Here is a 21,060-nt window from a genome sequence, read left to right as displayed (position 1 = left end):
GGGGAAGGGGGAGCGAAGGGTGGCCCGCTGCGCAGGCGCGCTAGGGGGCTGCCCGCGGGAAAGGGGCGGGCGGGCGGGGGCAGCGGCGCTCAAAGGGCTGCGTCCGCCAAGAATTGGACAGCTGAGCAAAGGTGCAAGAAAAGAGGGGGAGGGGGAGCCGAAGGACGAAGACGGCTGGACCGGAGCGGCCTCCCCCTCCCCGAAGTCGGTGGTGCCTTAGCCGCTGGGAATCGGGGCTGCAGCCTCTGCAGCTGGATTTCCCACTCTGACAGGCGCCATTTTACCGCCCAAAGGGTTCCCTCCGCCTTTCTTCCCCCCTCCTCTTCCCCTCTGACACTACTTCCGGTGGTGACGTGTATTCGCTTTACCGGGACTTCAGTTCCCCTAGGTCGGTCTATGGGGGTGGAGACAGGAAAATGGAGTTTGTGTCCCACAAGACCGCAGTATTACGCACGCGCGGAAAATGTCGGTGGGCAGGGCCTGAGAGGAAGCGGGCCTCGCCTCCCGGGATGTGGGCGGGGCCGAGTGGAGGCTCTAGGCCGAGAGGTTCCGACCATCTGACAGACTCATTTGACCCTCCCCCTCGCATGTTGACAACTGCCCCAACGGCCCTTCCCTTCCTCCTTCCTACTCATGGTAAAAATGTAGAGTGGCGTCGTCCCTAAGTCTGCGACTAAGCTCAGGAAAACCCCCTCCGCAGGAGCCTCCCTGGCAACGTTGAATGTGACCGCCTCGCTCCGGTTTTTAGTGGGTGGGAAACCTGAGTGCTCCGCCCCTTTCGCTTGAAGGAGGCGGTGCAGCGGTCATGACGCCATCAAAGGGCGTCGGAGGAGTGAGCGCGACGCCAGTTGAAGATGTTGGAGTCAGTTTTGGCTTTTGGTGGTCTGGTGCTCCTTCGGGGTAAGGACCGCGGGCCTAAGACGTTGGGAGCCCGGCTTAAAAGGCGAAAATATAAAAGTGTCAACCACTCAGGTCAGGTGTAGAGATCTCAACAACTTCGTGAAGGCGGAGACCTCAGTGTTCTTACAAAATTTATCCATCTCTTTTCCCAGACTCGGTGGAGTGGGAGGGGCGCAGTCTGCTGAAAGCACTTATCAAGAAATCTGCACTGTGGTGAGTTACACAGTATCTCCCCTTCACCCCCCGGGAAGGGAGCCTAGACTTCACTCTTTGACACTCCCCTTTATCTCTGCGTCAGTGGGGAGCAAGTCCATATTCTGGGCTGTGAAGTGAGCGAGCAAGAGTTTCGTGAAGGGTTTGACTCCAACATCAACAGCCGGTAAGAACAAACAGATTTAATTGGATGTGGGATCTCTGTTACTAAGGAAATTCCCGTACAGCAGCAGCTTAGAACCTGGTGTGTAATAGCAGTTACTTAAATATTTATTGAGTGACTGGGTATGGGTCTCTCAGGGAATTAGTAAGAGGAAGCAGAGACCATAGAAGTTTAGAGAGAAATAGTAATAAAAGACCAACTACAATTCAGCAATTCTCCCTATACCCCTTTAGTCATTTCTCCCCAGTGGAGATGAGAGCACAACAGCACATTCATTAAATGTTAGCCTAAGAAGCTTTGACCTTGAAGAACTATGGGGGAGGGAGCCCAGAGATACTTGGGTACATCCACACAGTCTCCACTCCTCTGAGTATCACAATATTAAGGCCTCTTGGAGAAACTAGTAAGTCTTCAAATTCAAGCCCTACAACTGACAAGCAGTCTTCTGATAGGGACAACCCCAAACTTTAATTGTTCCTTTCCACGACTAAAGCAGCCTCTTTTTCAGTCCCAAGATCTCAATAATCCACACTCAAGCTATGAAAAAAGTGTTCCAGACCTTCTGCGGGGAGGGGTCACATTCAGAGTTTTTCCCAAGTCTCCATCCTTGTCTGCCCTCCCACCATCACCCTTGACACATAAGCCTTTCTCTCCCTTGTTACAAGATGAAACACCCACAAGAAGATTCCTAATAATAGGAGGACCTTTCACAAACCCACAGCAGCACACAGGCTGCCATCAAACAGGTGTTCCCCGCTTCTTGGTTTCTTTAGCAACAACTTCAGCTTTCTTAAAGTGCGCTCCACCCACTAGCCTAGCCCCTAAGAACTGCCAACTCCGTTTCCTGTCTAGGTCCCCCCAAATCTCAGTTCTGTTACAGTGTTTCCCACTTCCCCATCCCACCCCAAGCCAACTAAAGGTGCCTGATTGTCTAGCGGGAGAAGCCACCGCCAGGACACCGTTCTTAGGCCCAACCACAGGCCCGACACTTTCCGAAAACCCTTGAACACCGCTGACTGAGGTCCCCACCACCACCACGAGCACCCATCCAGGCTCACCGTGCGGATCTGCCTCCGCAAAAGGTAAATGAAGAAGCTCCACAGCTTGGCAGCGAAGGCCACGAACGTGCGCAGCCCCAGCAGACACTGCGTCCGCATCATCCCGATGACCCCGGCACCGCCGGCCCCGGGGCCCCCGCGGCCCAGCTCCGCCAGCCCCCCGGGGGCAGCCCCCCGCCGCCGGGAGGGGGTACGGGGGCCCCGAGTGGCAGGAGAAGCGATAGAAAGGGGCTCGGAGCGGAAGGCTCAGAAAGCCACCCCCGACGAGGGGAAAGCCCAGCGGAACCGGGAGCTGGGGGACAGGCGTGGGCAGCCCAAGGGGGCCCACATGGGCGGGGAATGGTACAGACCGCTTCGCGGGGGTTGCGGGATGAGACAGGTCGGGCTAGGACGGGGTCCTTCGAGACCGGGAGGGAAGGGGATGGAGAATTGGGGGAGGGGGTAGTGGGGGAGGGGGCTAGGGAGAAGGGAGGGAGGGAGAAGGAAGGGGGGGGGGAAGGGGGAGCGAAGGGTGGCCCGCTGCGCAGGCGCGCTAGGGGGCTGCCCGCGGGAAAGGGGCGGGCGGGCGGGGGCAGCGGCGCTCAAAGGGCTGCGTCCGCCAAGAATTGGACAGCTGAGCAAAGGTGCAAGAAAAGAGGGGGAGGGGGAGCCGAAGGACGAAGACGGCTGGACCGGAGCGGCCTCCCCCTCCCCGAAGTCGGTGGTGCCTTAGCCGCTGGGAATCGGGGCTGCAGCCTCTGCAGCTGGATTTCCCACTCTGACAGGCGCCATTTTACCGCCCAAAGGGTTCCCTCCGCCTTTCTTCCCCCCTCCTCTTCCCCTCTGACACTACTTCCGGTGGTGACGTGTATTCGCTTTACCGGGACTTCAGTTCCCCTAGGTCGGTCTATGGGGGTGGAGACAGGAAAATGGAGTTTGTGTCCCACAAGACCGCAGTATTACGCACGCGCGGAAAATGTCGGTGGGCAGGGCCTGAGAGGAAGCGGGCCTCGCCTCCCGGGATGTGGGCGGGGCCGAGTGGAGGCTCTAGGCCGAGAGGTTCCGACCATCTGACAGACTCATTTGACCCTCCCCCTCGCATGTTGACAACTGCCCCAACGGCCCTTCCCTTCCTCCTTCCTACTCATGGTAAAAATGTAGAGTGGCGTCGTCCCTAAGTCTGCGACTAAGCTCAGGAAAACCCCCTCCGCAGGAGCCTCCCTGGCAACGTTGAATGTGACCGCCTCGCTCCGGTTTTTAGTGGGTGGGAAACCTGAGTGCTCCGCCCCTTTCGCTTGAAGGAGGCGGTGCAGCGGTCATGACGCCATCAAAGGGCGTCGGAGGAGTGAGCGCGACGCCAGTTGAAGATGTTGGAGTCAGTTTTGGCTTTTGGTGGTCTGGTGCTCCTTCGGGGTAAGGACCGCGGGCCTAAGACGTTGGGAGCCCGGCTTAAAAGGCGAAAATATAAAAGTGTCAACCACTCAGGTCAGGTGTAGAGATCTCAACAACTTCGTGAAGGCGGAGACCTCAGTGTTCTTACAAAATTTATCCATCTCTTTTCCCAGACTCGGTGGAGTGGGAGGGGCGCAGTCTGCTGAAAGCACTTATCAAGAAATCTGCACTGTGGTGAGTTACACAGTATCTCCCCTTCACCCCCCGGGAAGGGAGCCTAGACTTCACTCTTTGACACTCCCCTTTATCTCTGCGTCAGTGGGGAGCAAGTCCATATTCTGGGCTGTGAAGTGAGCGAGCAAGAGTTTCGTGAAGGGTTTGACTCCAACATCAACAGCCGGTAAGAACAAACAGATTTAATTGGATGTGGGATCTCTGTTACTAAGGAAATTCCCGTACAGCAGCAGCTTAGAACCTGGTGTGTAATAGCAGTTACTTAAATATTTATTGAGTGACTGGGTATGGGTCTCTCAGGGAATTAGTAAGAGGAAGCAGAGACCATAGAAGTTTAGAGAGAAATAGTAATAAAAGACCAACTACAATTCAGCACTAGGCTTTACTGGAGGATAACAAAAATGTGTTCTGACTTTTCAGTTATTCAGAAACTGGTGATATTTAACCCATACATGACTTACATCAACACTCTGCAAGTTGGGAAATATAGAGATAGAGGGAATGGTATATGCCAAGTTAAGGAGATATGGTATCTATTCTGAGATAGCTGTTCACGGAAGAACTTCATGAGGTCAGAAAAATAAAAATGTATCTGATAATAAAACTTATCGGGCCTGAAAAGGTACGTATTATTCTTGGGGCAAGGAGGAATCATTTGAAAATTTGGGAACAGAGCAGTTACATCATCCTATTAGACAAATCCAGTGACAGTGTGGAGAATTGGTTGGAAGGGGGCAGTTTGTAAACAGGACTTAGATGTCTACCTACTGAGTATCAGTTGTAAACCAGGAATTGCTAGGTGCAGTAGATACAATAGTGAATAATGAAAATATAGTTCCTACCCTAATGAATCTTAGAGAATAATGATAAATGACAAGAGCATTAGCAACAAAGAGTTTAGGACAGATGTAAACAAACCTTATCAGGCAGAATTCCCAAGACTTACAGACTTTGTCTATGAGGAGAGAAAAGCATCCAGAGCATGAGGTCACTGTTGTCTGCTTAAGAAAGATCACTTCCTGGCCTGGACAACCCATTAGATAATAATAGTATTTTATACTTTAATCTATTAAGACCTAATTTTGTAGAGGTTGTTATATATATTATAAATGTTAAGATGATATTCACATAGGAAGCAGAACACAGAAAGGGGTTATCTGGTAACATGTTCTATTACCATGATTTCTAGCCCCTGCCACTCTGCCTTTCTGGATTGATTATTTTATATGTAGTTAGTACCGTATAACCTAATTTTTTTTATTTATTTATTTTTTGGTAAAGATTTCTTTATGCATACAATAACTGAGGTACATGCCAGAGTTTCAGGAGGGAGAGGTGAGAGGATTCACCAGATACAGAGTGGGACACAGAACAGGCAGATTGAGTGCAATACACTGCTGAGGGGAGCAACGGGTGGGACAGAAGAGTTCTGCTTCATCATGTCGGTAGCTCGCTGGCCAGGGATTGAACTCATGCTACAGTGGCTGTATATAGCTTCATCGTGCTGCAACTTAAACCCATTCACCACTCAGGAGGCCCTGACTTTAATTCTTAACCTTTCATGTCTCTTCATTCCTTTCCCTTCACCTGTCCATAAAGTGATTCACTTTAGGTACTACTCATGATATCAATTGATAATAATGATAACTAGTACCTAACAAGTATTTAGTGTATGTCAAACACTGTACTACATGTTGAGAAGTTGGTGTCTCTTTTTTATAAGTGAAGAAACTGAATCTTAAATAAGGGAATATATCAGGAACCTGGTCTTCACCAGATAACAAAGCCAACTTGGAGTTCAGGGCTGTCTGACATGAAAGTCTCTTTTCAATCAACATATTCTACCTCTAAGTAATAATTGTCATTGATATTTAGGATTTTTACAAAAAATGTGAAAAAAAGCAAAAATCAGAGAATGAAATTTGAGATGGGGTGTAAGTCATTGTGTTACCACCTGTTTCTCCTTTGCAGGTTGGTTTACCATGATTTCTTCAAAGACCCTCTCAACTGGTTGAAAACTGGGGAATCTTTTCCCAATGCCCTGGGAACATTGAGAGCCATGTGCAAGAGGACAGATCCTGGTCCTGTCACCATTGCACTTGATTCACTCAGCTGGCTGCTGCTTCACCTCTCCTGTGCCTCACTTTGCCAGACCCTGCATACTCTAAGCCATCAGGACTCCTGCCCTGGTAAGACCCCTGTATCCCCTCATGCACCCTCTGCTAAGGAATATGATATCTGAGACCTCACTCTAAGCAAAAAGATATCTGAGACCTCACTCATTTCTTTAGCCTATATTCTGATTTCTTGTCCCTCTCCAGGTGGCAGCTCCCCAGTGGGACAGGTACGTGTGCTAGGCCTATTACATGAAGAGCTTCATGGCCCAGGCCCCGTGGGAGCATTGAGCAGCCTTGCTCAAACTGAGGTGACCCTGAGAGGTACAGCAGGACAGACCTCAGCCCACATCCTCTATCGGAGGCACCAACAGCGCCCAACCCATCAGGTCAGAGCACCAGGTGGATTAGAGTTTGGGTCAGGCAAGGGAAGTCTTGATGAGAACACTAGAAATGCTGTGATTGAGCACATCCCTATGCTTTCATCATTTCATCCTTTCCTTCATTTAGTCTTCACAACCACCGGTGAGGCAGATTATTTTATTATCCCCACTTTGCAGCCTGAGACAAAACAAAAATCCAGGAAAATTGAAGATTTAAGTCACTTATCCAAGGTTATAGAGAGTAAGTTGTAGACCTAGGATTTGAACTCATATCTTGTCCAAATCATCCTGTGAGTTTATTAAGGCATAAAAGATAGTGCTTTCAACAACTGAGATGGAAAAAGGCACAAAATGATGTAAAAAAAAAAAAAAAGAAAGAAAGAACTATTAAAAAAAGAGTTGCTTTCAAATGGCCAATAGACATATGAAAAAATGTTTAACATCCTTCACAGTCAGGGAAATGCAAATCAAAACCACAATGAGATACCACCTTACACCTGTAAGAATGACACATACTAGAAAAACTAGCAACAACAAATGTTGGCGAGGATGTAGAGAAAAAGGAACTCTCCTCCACTGCCTGTGGGAATATAAACTGGTCCAACCACTAAGGAAAGCTGTAAGGAGTTTCCTCAAATGACTAAAAATGGAGCCACCGTATGACCCATAAGTTCCACTCCTAGGGATCTACCCAAAGGACACAAAAGCATTGATCTAAAACAATACCTGTACTCCTGTAGTTACTGCAGCACTATTCATAATAGGTAAAACCTAAAAACACCCCAAATGCCCCAAGATAGACAAGTGAATCAAGATGTGGTATATATATATATACACAAAGGAATACTCTTCAATCAGAAAAAGATAAACTGGACCTCCCTTGTGGCTTAGGGGTTAAAAGCAGTTGCCAGCCACTGCAGCATGAGTTGGACCCCTGGCCAGGGAGTTGACCCACACATTGCAGCAGCCCTCTCCTGTCCTGCCCACTGCTCCCCTCAGCAGTGTACTTCCTAGATCTGGCTGTTCTGCTCCTCACTCTGTCTCTGGTGAATCCTCTCAAGCCCCCACACTTCTGGTCTACACCCCAATTCTCATATGCATAAATAAACCTTTTTTTTTTAATAACAGTTTATTTTCACATCATTTTGTACATTTTTTTTTTCCCATCTCAATTGTAATCCCCGCAGGTTTCCCATCACCACCAAGTCACCTGTGTGCCATCACCATAATCCCGTGCACTGTGCACTTCCTTCCCCCCCACCCCCCCTTTTTGATTCCCTTCCCCCCTCCTCCCCCACAAAATGTCTCTGGTATATGGCTGTTCATTATTCTTATTATTTTCTCGCCTGGTTCATTATACTCCTGCTATGAGTGAAACCATCCGGTATTTTTCTTTCTCTTTCTGGCTTATCTCACTAAGCATGATCTTTTCCAGCTCCATCCAAGTTGCTGCAAAAGACATGTGTTTCTCTTTTTTGGTTGCTGAGTAATATTCCATTGTATATATGTACCACATCTTTTTAATCCAGTCATAATAAACATCTTTTTAAAAAAAAAAAAGTGGAAAGCAAGAACTAAAAGGACCCAATTACATTGATGCCTGGGGCTGGTTAGTTTTTCAGTGTTCTGCTATATTCAGTAAGATGGAGAAAATCTGTTTAATGTTGTTCTTTCTTCTCAGATTCAGTGGTTCTGCATCTTGCCTGACTTCAGTTTGGATCTTCAAGGAGGACCACCCCTAGAATCCCAGGACCACCTAGATCTTCACAGACTCCAGGTATCTAAGAGGACCAGGACAGAGAATTGAGTTCGGGGTCTCACAAAAGGAGACAATAAAATTTACAGACTTTGGGATGTGGTCAAGGATTCCAACAATGGATCATTGGCATCCTCTGTACCTACAGGTGGACCCCACAACTCATTTGACCTTTAACCTTCACCTGTCCAAGGAAGAGAAAGAAGCCAAAGATAACCTGACCCTGCCCTTCCAGTTCAGCTCTGAAAAGTAAGGTTGGGGCATAGGTACCCAGCACCTGTGCCTAAGGGGTGGGGCGACGACAGGTTATTGATTAACCTCCCAGTCTTTATAGGGGCTAAAGTCCACCTCGAGAGACAGTCTAGGGAGTGGTTTTTCTACCCACCCATACTCTTAACAATAGCAAAGGGCTTTTATGTCTCTTTCCAGTAGAGCCTTGGGCCCCAGCTCCACCATTGTCTCCAAATAATCTGGGCTTGGGCAGAGCCAGGTATTATTAGTAGAACAGTATGAGACTATATCCCAGTACCAGACCCTAGGAAGATGCCTATCCTTAGGCATCCATGCTAGAATAGGAAGCTAGATGGGTATGGCAAAAGCAGATTAATAAAGGCTTAGTAGATGTTATGTGCTGTGTGTGTGTGTGTGTGTGTGTGTGTGTGAAGCAAGACTACTACAGGATCCTTGCCCTCAAGCTGCTGAGAACTTTGGTCATTATTAGTAGAGTAGTATAGGAGTATATCCCAGTACCAGATGGTGCTCTGAAGTCAGGAAGTCAGAGAAAGGGACTTGGACCAAGACAAAATAGAGACCAAAGAGGGAGCCGCATTAATTGGGAATAGGCTATCCAAACATTACTCGTTATCCACCCTGACCAGCACCATTTCTTCCCTTCTCAGGCAGCAGACTCTACTGCAACCTACACCAGGCCGAGCTATTAGCCATATCTACTATGAACCAGATGCTTATGACGACCTGGACCAAGAAGACCCAGATGATGACCTAGATGTTTGACTGGCTAGGAAATTTGATTAGATCATAACTAGACAGGAAGGAGGAAGACCTTGGGCCCATGACTATACTTCCATTGTTTGGTTGGCCTTGCTTTGCCCCTGTCCCACCTTTGTTCTGTGTCTGTGGAGACCCTGCCCTATGACCCATGAGTCCAGAATTACTGTCCAATAGAACAGAAAGTGGGATGGAGTTCACAGAAGACGAAAGAAAAAGAAACTTCCCCACACCTAATAAAATCTTAATTTTTTATTAAAGAAACTTTGGTAATTAGCTAAGCAAAAGTTGAGTGGAGAGGACCGATGAAAGGGAATCCAAGCACTTGAGACCTTGAGTCAGTAAGTGTTGGGGTCTGAATCACAAAGAAATGGTGGGACGCACGCATGGACAGTCACACCATCAGTGCTCCATCAGTGTTTTTTTTAACTGACTAGGTATACTAAAGAGTCCAGGCTCCCTGCAAGGATCTGAGAAGAAAGCAGAAACCCTCAAGGGGGCAAAGCCAACTTTCCAAAACACACTTTTTATTACTATACAAAAAACACACCCTCCCCTCCTTTTGTCTTCCCACCAACTGTACATGATGTGCAAGGTTGGCGTGATGAGGCTGCCAGTCACTCCACAGCTTGCCTCCACGCTGAGATCTCTACCCTGGGTCCTTTCAGTTGCCTGGACACACATAAGCACCAGGCAGGCACAAAGGGGTCCCAGCTCACACGTATTCCTTGGCAGAATTGGGCTTAGGGTAGGAGCGGGGCGCCCGGTATCCAGCCTTGTTCTCACTCCCAGGACAGGAGCATGATAGCAGTGCACCTCCCAGGATGACCAGCGCTGACCCTGCCCAGCCAATAAAGATGGCAGGACCAAACTCAAACCTGTGGAGAGAGGGAGTTGGGGTCAGAGACCCTGTCCTACCTCACCCCACCCCAAACCTGCCGCCTCAGAAGAGAAGACAGACTTACTTAGAATTCATGGCACCCAAAGGGTTATAAAAATCTGTGACAATCTGGTGGCCACACCAGGAGCAAGCTGTCAAGGCAGCAAGACCTGGAAAGAATAAGAATTCTTGATATATTAAACTCAGAGTCATCTTGCCCCACCCTACCTCCAGGATGAGAGGAAAGAAGGGTCCATGGGTCCATCTTAGTTCTGTGACTCACCAGCAACGATGAAAATGATACCTCCGGTCATGGCTATACGGGCCTTTTTCGTTTTGTTATCTCCCCCACAGTTTGTACACTTCATTCCCATCGTGGCCACGATCATGGCCATGCAGCCCAGCACCAAGGATACCACCATTAGGGCTCGAGTGGCCTGCAAGGGTACTGTGGAGTAGGGAGAATGACACGGTCATTGCTGGAAAAGGCGGTCCTCGTAAGGTTTCAGATTTGGAGTCGGCCATCAGGATTCTGCCCCCCTCCCCCCCAAAACCCTCTCAGCGTCCAAGTCCAGGGCTCAAGCTAACTAGGTGCTGCCCCCGCCCTGACTGCGAAGCCTTTCAGCTCCGCCCCGCCCTCTCTAACCCTAGGAACCCGCCCGGGGCAACCAGGTTTCGATGAAACTGCGAGGGGGAAGGGTGAGGGCCTCGAGGAAAAGCGGACGCGGCATCCGGACCCCCCATAGGGTCGCAGTGCCGGCCGCGTCCCTGATCTGACCCCCCCTATCGAGGCCGCAGGGTTTGTGGCTTCGGCTAATCTGCGGATAAGATTAGCGGCTGCAGGCAGCGGCCCAAATTGACTGAGCGCGCGCTCCTCGGCCCTCGGTCGACCCCGCGGCTTCCTCAAGCGCGGCCTTTTGCGGGAGATAAAACGGTGGGAGGTAGGGGAGGCCGAAGCCTGGTCAGGGCTGTGGAGCAAGGGACTACCCGGGCCTGGGGCCCCACTTCTCCTCGAGCAGGTTGGGCCGCCGGCGGCCAAGGCTGGACTAGGAGCTGAAGAGGGGCGCAGCTGGCCCTCGGGCTACTGGCCCACGTGCCACCCAGAACATGGCCCGCCCCAGACTAGCCCCAGAGCCCCGGCCCACTTGAGCTTCTCCCCGCCAGCTCCCAGGCAACCCACAGCGTCCTGCCCTGGGGCCTCCTGCGTTGCCCCGTACCCCACCCGGCGACCTCGGCCCTGGGCGCGCCCGTCCCGTCGTCCCGTCGATTCCGCTGACTTACCCGGCAGGGCGAGCACCGAGTCGTATATTTTGCAACTTATCAAACCCGTGCTCTGTGTGACGCACTCCATCCATAGCCCCTTGTATATGGCTTGGGACGTGATGATATTGTCGCCTGCATACGAGCTCATCTGCCACTTCGGGATGGCAGTGGACGCCAACAGGCCCACCCAGCCAATTAGGGCCATAGAAAAGCCCAGCAACTGCAGCCCCGAATTGGCCATTTCCGCCCTCAGAAACGGGGACGCCCGACAGGCGACCCTGTAATAAAACAGACTTTGGGGGACTACCCCACAAAATACTAATTAGTAGTCTTAGGTCACCAAAAAAAGCAAGAAAAGTTTTAGTTGAGTGACCGCAAATCTTCTCACTCCCCGAAGTAAACACAAATCGACCCCCTCCGGAGGGGCAAGGGTCTCAATAGCAGAATGAACAGGCTACGCGGGAGGATTGGTACCAGACAAAAGCGATCCGCGAAGGCCTGGCAGTTCCCTTCCCAGCTCTCAGCGACCCCACTCAAACAAAAGCTGGAGGGCCCGATTGGGCGCGGTCTTGGGCGCTGGAAGTCCCCCAAGTACCCCAGCTGTCGTATCCAGTCCGCGGCACCACGAGAGGCTCCTACGCCCGTGAGCGAGCAGGTGCGGGAGGACAGGTGCGGCGCACCTGAGTATATGTAGGGCGTCGGGGGCGCGCCCCCGCGGGCATCGCTGCGCCGGAGGGGGGGAGGGCGGGACCGGTGCAGAGGCCGAGGTTGACCTGACGTCACCGAAGGGACACTCACCTGAACCGGAAGTCCTGGCCCCTACCCCTCCTTATTCAGGTAAAGAGGAAGAAACTTGAGCCCCGGTGTCACGCCCCTTCACTTGTCGGGTTTTGACCGTTGGAGGTGGGGAAAACCGACGCTTTCTCAGGAGTCCCAAGATCAGAGTCAGTTCCTCTAGGTTAGACTTCCCTTGGGCACCAAGAAGCTCCTTTCCCTCTTTCCAAATGATGTGCCTGAAACGCTGCGGAGCAGGTTGGGAGGAGGGGGATCGTCCCCCCTCAGCCTTCACTGGGCCTGTTGCCCGCCGCGGAGACTTTGGTTTCCACTCCAGGTGCTCTTTGTACGGCTCTACTCCCCTCCCCACGCGCTCTTAATTTTCATTTATTTTTTTACGCCCCCACTTATCCTAGCCGATCCTACTGTCAAGAGCCCTGACCCCAATCTCTCAGACCTCCCCGCTTCGGCAGCCCTCCACTTCCACAACACCTCCCTATCTGCCATTCCCGCGCCTCTGTCGGTGGTCCTCTTACTCTGTCTTCCACCAGAACCTGGCTTTCTTTCCGGCAAGTTGCTGCAACATCCCCCATCTTCTTGGCCCTCTTTCCCATCCCTGACGTGACTTAAAGCTAGGTCCCCTTGCACTCCACCTCTACGCTGGTCTGGTCGCTATCCACTCCGACACCGAGGGCCCACTTAGCTGAAGGAAAAAAACCACCGAGGGTAGGGAGTACAATAAGACCTACACCCAACATGCCCCTCCCTGGGAGTCTTTTCAAACCTGTCCTCCTTCACCCCTTCTCCCCCCACCCCCATTCCCAGCTACCCCCAGGCCTGTGCACCTGACTCTTTCCTTGGTTCCCAGCCTGGACCTGCCTAATTTGCAAAGACTCTCCAATGTTCCCACCATGCTGTCCTCCCTAATTTCTGGCATTAATGTGTCCTTTGATTCAGCCCTGACTCCACTTCACCCCCCTGCTCCTCTCACTCTACCCAAAACGTCCCTTTCCTCAGGATATGTCTCCCAAGCTTCCCTCATTTACTCCGAACTCATGCAGAAGTGGCTAAAGCCTCTTAGTGCTGTGCTTTAACCTGCTGGGCCACCAGGGAGGGCCCAATGATGAGTTTTTTTTTAAGTGCTTTTCAGCTCCAAAGTTCCATGTTTCTCATTACTTGAGTACAGCGGATGCTTTACCAACACAGATTCCAACTGCATGGATAGCTTGTTTTCAATAAATACTGTGCAAAACTCTAAATGTACTTTCTCATCCTTAAGATTTTCTTAATGATATTTTCTTTTTCTCCTAATAAAATTTTCTCTAAATAACATTTACTTAAGTATAAGAATACAGAGTATAATACATATAACTGTAAATAGTTAATTGCCTATGTCCTTGATAAGAGTTTCTAAGCTACTAGTTAACTTTCAGTCAAAAGTTATATGCATGGAAAAATAGATTTTAAAAAAAGGTATTTGTTAATGTTTCACTGTGGGGGAATGTCACAACCTGTAGCCTCCATTTTTTTCAAGAATCAACTGTATACCCAACTGCTCTTCAAACTCACTCCCCCCACCTCAGACCAAGTCACCATTAGCTATGTTCAAACCAAATTCCTTGATTCCCCATTTGCCCTTCTAAAATCTGTCTAAGTGGCCTGTGACCTTTTTGTTGTTGTTGTTGTTTTAGAAAGTTGGATCTTGTCGCTTCCAGTTTGAAATCTCCCAATCACTCTTCTTAGCTGCTATTGCTCCACTGGATTTAGCAAAAGAAGTACCAAACCATAGCTTACCAGATTCTGTGCTTTGGCCACGGCCACACTGGCTTCCGTCTTCCTGAATTGTACTATGTTCCTTGCCACCAAAGTACTTGTGCACACTGTTCTCTATGCCTGGACGCTCTTCCCTCTACCCACTCACCTTCACTACCCCACTGACCAACCCATTCTTCAGCTATCAGCTCAAATGTCACCTCTCCTCTGGAGCCTGATAATGACTATTCCAACCCAGACTGAATCGGATCACCTCACTGCTCTCACCACTGCTTGTGCTTTTCTTTCAACGTACTTGTCATAGCTTGAATGTATTTATTTTGTGTGATTATTTATTCAGTGTCAGTCTCTTCACTGTGTTATAAGTCCCAAGCGGGCAGAGATGCATCTGTGTTTTATCACCAATAAATACTTGATGAATGAATGAATGAATGAATGAAATGCAAACAAACAATGTTTCTATCTACTTGCTCAGATATTTTCTGAGTCCCTATGTAATGTACCAGACACCGTGCTTAATACTTGGATACAGTTATAAACAAGATAGACAAGGATATTGTACTCATGTAATTAGATTGAAAAGGGAGGAAGCAGGCAATAAAAACATAAACAAAAGAGTACATGTTTAATAGGCAATAAAACAGAATAATGTAATGAGGTTGGGTCCACTTTAGAGTGAAGTCAGGGAGCCCTTTCAGAGGAAGTAACTGCTAAATAGTAAGCCAGTCATGACAGAATCATGTTTCAGGCAGAGGGACAGCAAGTGCAAAGACCCTGTGTCAGTTGCTCCTTGGAGACTTGGAATAATTAAAGCAGGGTCTCTCAACCTCAGCAATATTGCCATTTGGGGTCAAATAATTCTGTTGTAGTTCCAGTGCATTGTGGGATATTTAGTAGCATCTTTCATTTCAGTTGCTTAGATGCCAATAGAATTCTCCCCTGAACTCCACTGTGACAATCAAAAATGTCTTCAGACAAGTATCCCAGAGAGGGGAAGGACAAAATTGTTTCCATTTAAGAGTCACTGGTATAAATTAAGACCAGTCAACATCACTGTGAACTTTTCCCTCTAGGAGTGAAAAGATGGATGGTTGGAAATAACCAGGGTTGGGTCTTGCTAAAAAAGAAAAATAAGAGCTCCCTAGTGGCCTATCTGAACACTATCACCACTACACCTAAGTTCAATCTCCTACCGGGAAGTTGACTTACATGGCACAGCAGACCTCTCCTGTCCCGTCCGCTGCTCTCCTCAGCAGTGAATTTGGTCAATGTGCCTGTTCTATTGCCCAATCTGTCTCTGGTGAATCTTTTCACCCCCATGCACCTGTGGCTTATACCCCAGTTCTTCTATGTATAAATCTTTTTTTAAAGGAAAAATACAGAATTTTTAAGTTTTTGCAGTATTCAAGAGTAATTATGTTTTAGATATGGCTATGAAGTAGGTAAGAGGAGAGTAAAAAAAGGGGTTGGTAGAAAGTGAAAAATTGGTAGTTTCACTGGTTTAGAAGGTTTCAGGAAGTGAAAGGACGGAGGATATATGAGCAAATGAACTAGAAGGCTAAGAGGTGATCATTAGAGATGAAAGGCTCTAAATCAATAAATTGAGGAAGATTATTTTGGCAATGACAAAGCCCAAGGTAGGGGCCTGAGGGTAGGCTGAAGAGATCGTTGGAGAGGATGAGAGGCTACCATATATGAAGTACCCTAGGGATCTTTTTTAGAGAAGATTTATTTATTTATTTATTTATTTATTTATACAAAAACGAGTATAGACCAGAGGGGCAGATATGGGGGGGGAGAGAGGATTCACCAGAAGCAGAGTGGAAAACAGAATAGGTTGATCTATTGAAATACACTGCTGAAGGGAGCAGGGGACAAGACAGGAGTGGTCTGCTGTGCAGGTCCCTGGCCAGAGATCGAATTTGTGCTGCAGTGGCTGCCAATAGCTTCCTGTCATTGATACTTAACGCCCTGTACCACCAGGGAGGCCCACCTTTGGGATTTTTGAAATAAAAAACAATAGTGATAGGAACATAGGTATAAAAAAGGAAGACCATTAGTCAGGTGCTAAAGCTGTTTGTGAAAGTGGATGAGTGACCAGGCTGGAAAACTCTAGCAACCATTAGAATTGGTGGGTAATACACTTCCAGACAAGAACTCCATGGAGCAGAGGATTTTGAAGGAAAAAGAAGAATGTTCTACATACAGCATTGGGGAGCAATTCCAGACTATGAAGTATAAAGAGAAAGTCGAAACATAAGCCTCTATTAAGAGGGCTGCCAGGGAAGTATGTCCTCCAAGACACACCAAGAAAGAACAGTCGAAAAGGCTGGCCATATAAAGGTGATGACAGTCACTGAGTCCAGAGGTCACAGTAGAATAGCTTAAAAGGTCAAGTCTGGTTGGGAGATTGGGTCAGATAAGAGCATATATACCACAGCCTGGGGATGATGAGTGATACTAAGAGATAAGCAACCTGGTCTAGGAATCCAGCTGACTGATTTGTTTCTACTGGAAAATGTGTTATGATTTCTAAAAAATTGGTAAATACACTTGAAAACTTGCAATATTAATTTAATAATATGCAGTATTATTCAAAAACTAATAATTGTACTGGTCACTGTTAATATTTTACTGATCAGACCAAGAAATATTATAGATCCACATAAACATTCCAGATTCTAATTCCACCTCACAAATGATTTATTCCTGAGCCTCAGTTGACTCGTCTATAAAATAGGTGTGATATTTTCTCTGCTTAGGAAACAGGAGACTGGGTCCAATGATCTCCTCTGGTTCAGCCTGTAGTGCATTTTGAGATACAGTTTGGAGAAGGTGTAAAAAAGTGACTAGTTCCTTCAATGAGGCTAGGATATTCCTGCCTCTGAAATCAGGATATTGTATTAGGGTAATATAAGGAAAGTATTAATATTCTAGAATCATTACATGTATAAATATAAGTGCAAAAAAGTAAATAGTAATAAAATATTACTTAACCCGATGGAATTAAAAGGTAATACATCACAAACAGGACAATTTACCCCAGGAATTCAAGTGTTTCAATATTATAAAATCCTTCAATGTAATTCACCACATTACCAGACTAAAGAAAAATACTAATATATCTTACAGCATTTGATGAGGCTCTACTTATGATAAGAACTCATACTTAACAAAGATTAAAAAGGAAATTTTCACACTTAAGGAAGAAATGTTTTGATTCACCTGTTTTATGATTAGGAAAAGGACAAAAATATACATTATTATCCCTTTTGTTTGACAGTCCCAGAGGTCTTGAGCAATACTACAAGGGAGTAAAAGAAGTGAGAAGAGAGTAGTGCAGAGGGCAAAATAAAACCGATTTGTGGATGATATAATCATCTGCATAGAAAAGCAAATAAGGGCCCTCCCTGGTGGCACAGGTAAGTACGCAGCACTTCGAGCTGGCTGTAGCAGCTTCATGGCGTGGCAGACCTCTCCTGTGTCGCCCGCTGCTCCCTCAGCAGTGTACTTTGTCGATCTGCCTGTCCTGCTCCCCACTCTGTCTCTGTGAATCCTCTCACTGCCCCTGCACCTCTGGCTTGTACCCCAGTTCGATATGCCTAACTAAATAAATATTAAAAAAAGAAAGAAAATAGGTCAACAGAGACTTAGAGCTAGCAAAAATGGGAAACAAGGTTAAGATCAACTTGCACACACACACAAAAATCACTAATATTTTATTGTCCTAGCATTAACCAATTTGAACATGTAATGAAAAAATAAAATTGAATTTGCCTCAGTGACAAAAATTATAAAGCATCTCAGAAACTAACTTAGGTCTTAGAAAATCTCAGTGGAAATTTTTATTTTAATTCTAATAAAGGACAGAGGTTGACTTGAATACATGGAGCATTAATTCATGCTCTTAATGGGATGATTTAATTGATAAACATATCTTTTTTCCAGAATAATTTATAATTTAATACATTATCAGTTAAAAAAAGTCCAACTATTTTTTTTTAAGAACTTATAAGTATGCCCCAAATTTGTATGGAGCAAGAAAAAAAACACAGAAGTTTTAATCTACATTGAACAGGCAGAGTAATAAAAAGAATCTTGTCCTTCCAAAAATCTAAACTTGCTACAATGCATTATGAAGAATAGCAATATTGACTCTGAGCACTAATGCTAGAACAGATACATCAATGGAACAGAAGAGAGCTCAGAGACAAACACAAGTATATATCAGAATTTGATATGTGAAATATGTTGCTGAGGGGAGCAGCAGGTGGGTCAGGAGAGGTCTGCCACACCACATTAGATTTAAAAACACTGACATTAGATTTAAAAATACTGACCATCTTAGGTTCATGAAAATGTGAGGGAACTGGAATTCTCATACATTGTTGATGATATTGTAAAATGGTACAACCACTTTGGAAAACAGGCAGTTTCATAAAATGTTACACAAACCCTAACGCTAACCAAAAATATAATCCAGCCATTCCACTACTAGATAATTTCCCAAGTAACAACATATAGTATATAAAGACTTGTATTTAAACATTCCTAGCAATTTTATTTGACTTTAAATTTTTTAAAGATTTATTTATGCATGCATGCAAGAACTGGGCTCCAGGTCAGAGGTTCAGGGTTGGGGGGGAGAGGATTCACCAGAGACAGAGTGGGGAGCAGAACAGGCAGACAGACAGGAGAGGTCTGCTGCACATGCGGGTCAACTCCCACATATGAGAATAGAACTTGTGTGGTAGTGGCTTCAGATAGCATCATAGTGCTTCACTTTAGCCCCTAGCGCCACCAGGGAGACCACCAATTTTATTTACAATAGTCCCAAATTAGAAGTAACCCAAATCTCCATCAATAGGTGAATGCATAATCAAATGAATTATTATTGATAATCAAATTAATAGTATTCACTAATAAAAAGGAAGAAAATTTTAATTTATTCAACAACATAGATAAATCTCAGAGTAATTAGTCATGTGAAAGAAGACATACAAAAGGAATGCACAAAATTCTAGAAAAAGCAAAGTTGTCTTTAATGATAAAGTGGTTTGCCCAGGGATGGGAGAAGGGGTTGAAGGGAAGGATTATAAAAAGGTATACAAGGAAACTTTGGGGGTCACAGGTATATTCATTGTGTTGATTTTAGGGACACTCATGGCTATAAACATGCCAAATTTTATCAAAGAAAATAAATATGTGCAGTTTACTGCTTGTCAAGTATACCTCCATAAAACTGTTTTAAAAATCTTATTCAGGCCCTCCCTGGTGGCACAGCGGGTTAAAGCACAGCACTAAGAAGCTAAAGCCACTTCCGCATGAGTTCGATCCCCACCTGCCCCAGAGGAGACCACATGGCGTGGCAGACCTCTCCTGACCCACCCACTGCTCCCCTCAGCAGTGTACTTCGTGGATCTGCCTGTTCTGCTCCCCACTCTGTCTCTGGTGAATCCTCTCACCCTCCGCATCTCTGGCCTGTACCCCAGTTCTGTATGAATAAATAAATAAATCTTTAAAAAAAAATCTTATTCAATTTATTCTAAACACTAGATGAATATTATTCTATCCACCTTCATTAAACCCCTAAGATGTAGATTCTGCTATTATCTCCCCTCTCACTGTGTAGAGGTAAATATGGCACAAGGGACTTAGGTAACATCCTTATGGCCACAAAATGAATATGAGAGCTGGGGGTCAATCTCAGGCAAAGTCTGTATTCTTTGTTAACTGGGAGGATATAAAGGTAACATTTAGCACTGCAATTGGCAGTGACAGTCATCCTGAAGAACAAGCTGGTAGTACTTAGTCAAATTAGGTCTACATATGCACTATAACTCAGCAATTCAGCTTGTGGAGAAAGATGAAAAGACATAGATAATTTTCATGGTGAATTTTTATAGTACAGCTATATATCTCAAAGAAACTCTCACAGGAATCTGTAAGAAACCTTGTATGAAAATATTCAATGCCATATTATCTGTTGTGATTGAGAACTAGGTCATCAACGGCACTGTGAGCAAGTAAAATGTGGGGGTGACTGACAGAGTGGTAACTATACAACAATAGAGTCAATAATCACAGAACATGGGCGGTTTTTAAAAACACAGTACTTATAGAAAATAAGAAAGATCGGAGGGAAATCTATAACAGGAGGTGAGCACAGGAGCTAGGAAAACAAAAACCAGCAGGGATTAGCTCCCTATGAGTTTAAGATGGGCTGCACTTGCTTCTGAAATCAAATGGGCTAAGTGTTACTCCGCAAGATGAGAACACTCGCGCAACACAGTCAGCATCTTCCCTACCTTCCACGCCATTTTGCTTCTCTCTCCCAGTTCTCTACTTATTCCTGCTGTCTTTTCTCCTACTTTCCCAATCACATCCTCCACACTCTTCAAATTACTTTCTACGCCTGCCACTGACTTGTTTTTCTTGATTTTAATTTTGATTTTCTGACTTTTTTTCTTGCTTTCTTTGGGGCTTAAACTCTTTAGAAGTGTTCCTGAGAAGCAAAACCTCAAAAAGGAGGGATATGCCTTGCCCCATGTGGTAGGACAGGCCCTCAGCCAGCTCTGTACCCATGGCTCTGACTTTTCATCTACCCTCAAGGGGTGCCATCCTCCTATTCCTCTCCCTCTCCTGGCCCTCCTCCCTTTATGGTATTTCAGCACCCCTGCTTCTCCATTACCTTGCTGGTAGTCACTTCTTTCTGCTCATACATATTTGTTTCTCCTCAATATTCAGACCTTAGTTCTTCATCTACACTGCTTTAGTCAGATAGTTGGAGCCAGTCACAAAATGGCTACCTATTTTTATTACTCTCCACTCTGCTTTCTTGGCCATAGGAGCTAATCTTCATTCATTCAGCAAACATGTACTTAATGCCCACCCCTCTTCTGCGAGCTCTGTGCTAGGTACATAGTGGTAAACAAGATGAGCTTCTATTGTCAAGATGAAGTATAGAGAAGAAACAATGACAATATACTACATTGGGGACACCTGACTCTCTGGAGGAAAGTCAAGGGAGGTTTCACAGAGGGTTAAGCTTGTTTTGAAAGATGAATAGGAATCCCTTATTCAGATAGAGATCAATATGGCAAAAACACCATGGAGTGAAACATGAGAATTTGAAAGTTATATTAAAGATTCAAGAAGTATCTGGGCCCT

At 46.4% G+C, this 21,060-nt stretch overlaps 3 protein-coding genes and 1 long non-coding RNA gene across 8 annotated transcripts in view; 2 read left to right on the top strand and 2 right to left on the bottom strand.

Annotated features, from left to right (window-relative positions):
• Positions 1–2,811, bottom strand: part of CTDNEP1 (CTD nuclear envelope phosphatase 1) — an 8,085-nt gene extending 5,274 nt beyond the window's left edge. Inside the window, exon 1 of one of the 2 annotated variants that reach the window (XM_004684680.2) lies at positions 2,335–2,811. In XM_004684680.2, coding sequence (XP_004684737.1) covers positions 2,335–2,436 — 102 coding nt within the window. In that variant the 5' untranslated portion in view covers positions 2,437–2,811. The remainder of the gene's footprint in view (positions 1–2,334) is intronic. The other variant, XM_012726489.1, reaches the window with a different exon arrangement.
• On the top strand, positions 534–1,281 carry LOC105853781. The gene is made up of 3 exons (XR_001145549.1): positions 534–900; positions 1,053–1,113; positions 1,199–1,281. It is a non-coding gene; the product is annotated as an uncharacterized LOC105853781 (long non-coding RNA).
• An 87-nt stretch (positions 2,812–2,898) lies between the features above and the next one.
• ELP5 (elongator acetyltransferase complex subunit 5) lies at positions 2,899–9,442 on the top strand. 3 transcript variants are annotated; one of them, XM_012726486.1, is made up of 9 exons: positions 2,899–3,214; positions 3,527–3,726; positions 3,879–3,939; positions 4,025–4,105; positions 5,911–6,128; positions 6,261–6,442; positions 8,118–8,213; positions 8,341–8,441; positions 9,092–9,442. In XM_012726486.1, the coding sequence occupies exons 2-9, from the start codon at positions 3,681–3,683 to the stop codon at positions 9,204–9,206; spliced, it is 900 nt and encodes a 299-aa protein (XP_012581940.1). In that variant the 5' UTR covers positions 2,899–3,214; positions 3,527–3,680; the 3' UTR covers positions 9,207–9,442. The 3 variants fall into 3 exon arrangements, with proteins under 3 accessions (XP_012581940.1, XP_012581941.1, XP_012581939.1); XM_012726487.1 differs by lacking the exon at positions 2,899–3,214 and having other exon boundaries at positions 3,360–3,726; positions 6,261–6,283; XM_012726485.1 differs by lacking the exon at positions 2,899–3,214 and having other exon boundaries at positions 3,361–3,726.
• Positions 9,443–9,574: 132 nt separating this feature from the next.
• CLDN7 (claudin 7) lies at positions 9,575–11,584 on the bottom strand. 2 transcript variants are annotated; one of them, XM_004684679.2, is made up of 4 exons: positions 11,362–11,584; positions 10,364–10,528; positions 10,166–10,250; positions 9,854–10,078 (listed from the first exon to the last, which is right to left on the bottom strand). In XM_004684679.2, the coding sequence occupies exons 1-4, from the start codon at positions 11,582–11,584 to the stop codon at positions 9,916–9,918; spliced, it is 636 nt and encodes a 211-aa protein (XP_004684736.1). In that variant the 3' UTR covers positions 9,854–9,915. The 2 variants fall into 2 exon arrangements, with proteins under 2 accessions (XP_012581942.1, XP_004684736.1); XM_012726488.1 differs by lacking the exon at positions 10,166–10,250 and having other exon boundaries at positions 9,575–10,078.
• Between the last annotated feature and the right edge of the window lie 9,476 nt (positions 11,585–21,060).

The sequence above is a fragment of the Condylura cristata genome, unplaced genomic scaffold (assembly GCF_000260355.1).
Source record: "Condylura cristata isolate star-nosed mole 26May11 unplaced genomic scaffold, ConCri1.0 scaffold00017, whole genome shotgun sequence".
NCBI classification, from domain to species: domain Eukaryota; kingdom Metazoa; phylum Chordata; class Mammalia; order Eulipotyphla; family Talpidae; genus Condylura; species Condylura cristata.
Note: the sequence above shows the minus strand (reverse complement) of the source record. Positions and strands in the feature narration are given on the sequence as shown.

Bases quoted from the DNA above. Each gene is read 5' to 3' on its own strand.
- ELP5 (XM_012726486.1), top strand. From the start codon at position 3,681: ATGTTGGAGTCAGTTTTGGCTTTTGGTGGTCTGGTGCTCCTTCGGG. The intron at 3,940-4,024 runs GTGAGTTACACA...TCTCTGCGTCAG, and splicing joins ATCAAGAAATCTGCACTGTG to TGGGGAGCAAGTCCATATTC. The intron at 4,106-5,910 runs GTAAGAACAAAC...TCTCCTTTGCAG, and splicing joins GACTCCAACATCAACAGCCG to GTTGGTTTACCATGATTTCT.
- CLDN7 (XM_012726488.1), bottom strand. From the start codon at position 11,584: ATGGCCAATTCGGGGCTGCAGTTGCTGGGCTTTTCTATGGCCCTAATT. The intron at 10,529-11,361 runs GTAAGTCAGCGG...CCTACTCCACAG, and splicing joins CTCGGTGCTCGCCCTGCCGG to TACCCTTGCAGGCCACTCGA. The intron at 10,079-10,363 runs GTGAGTCACAGA...CTCTCTCCACAG, and splicing joins TATCATTTTCATCGTTGCTG to GTTTGAGTTTGGTCCTGCCA.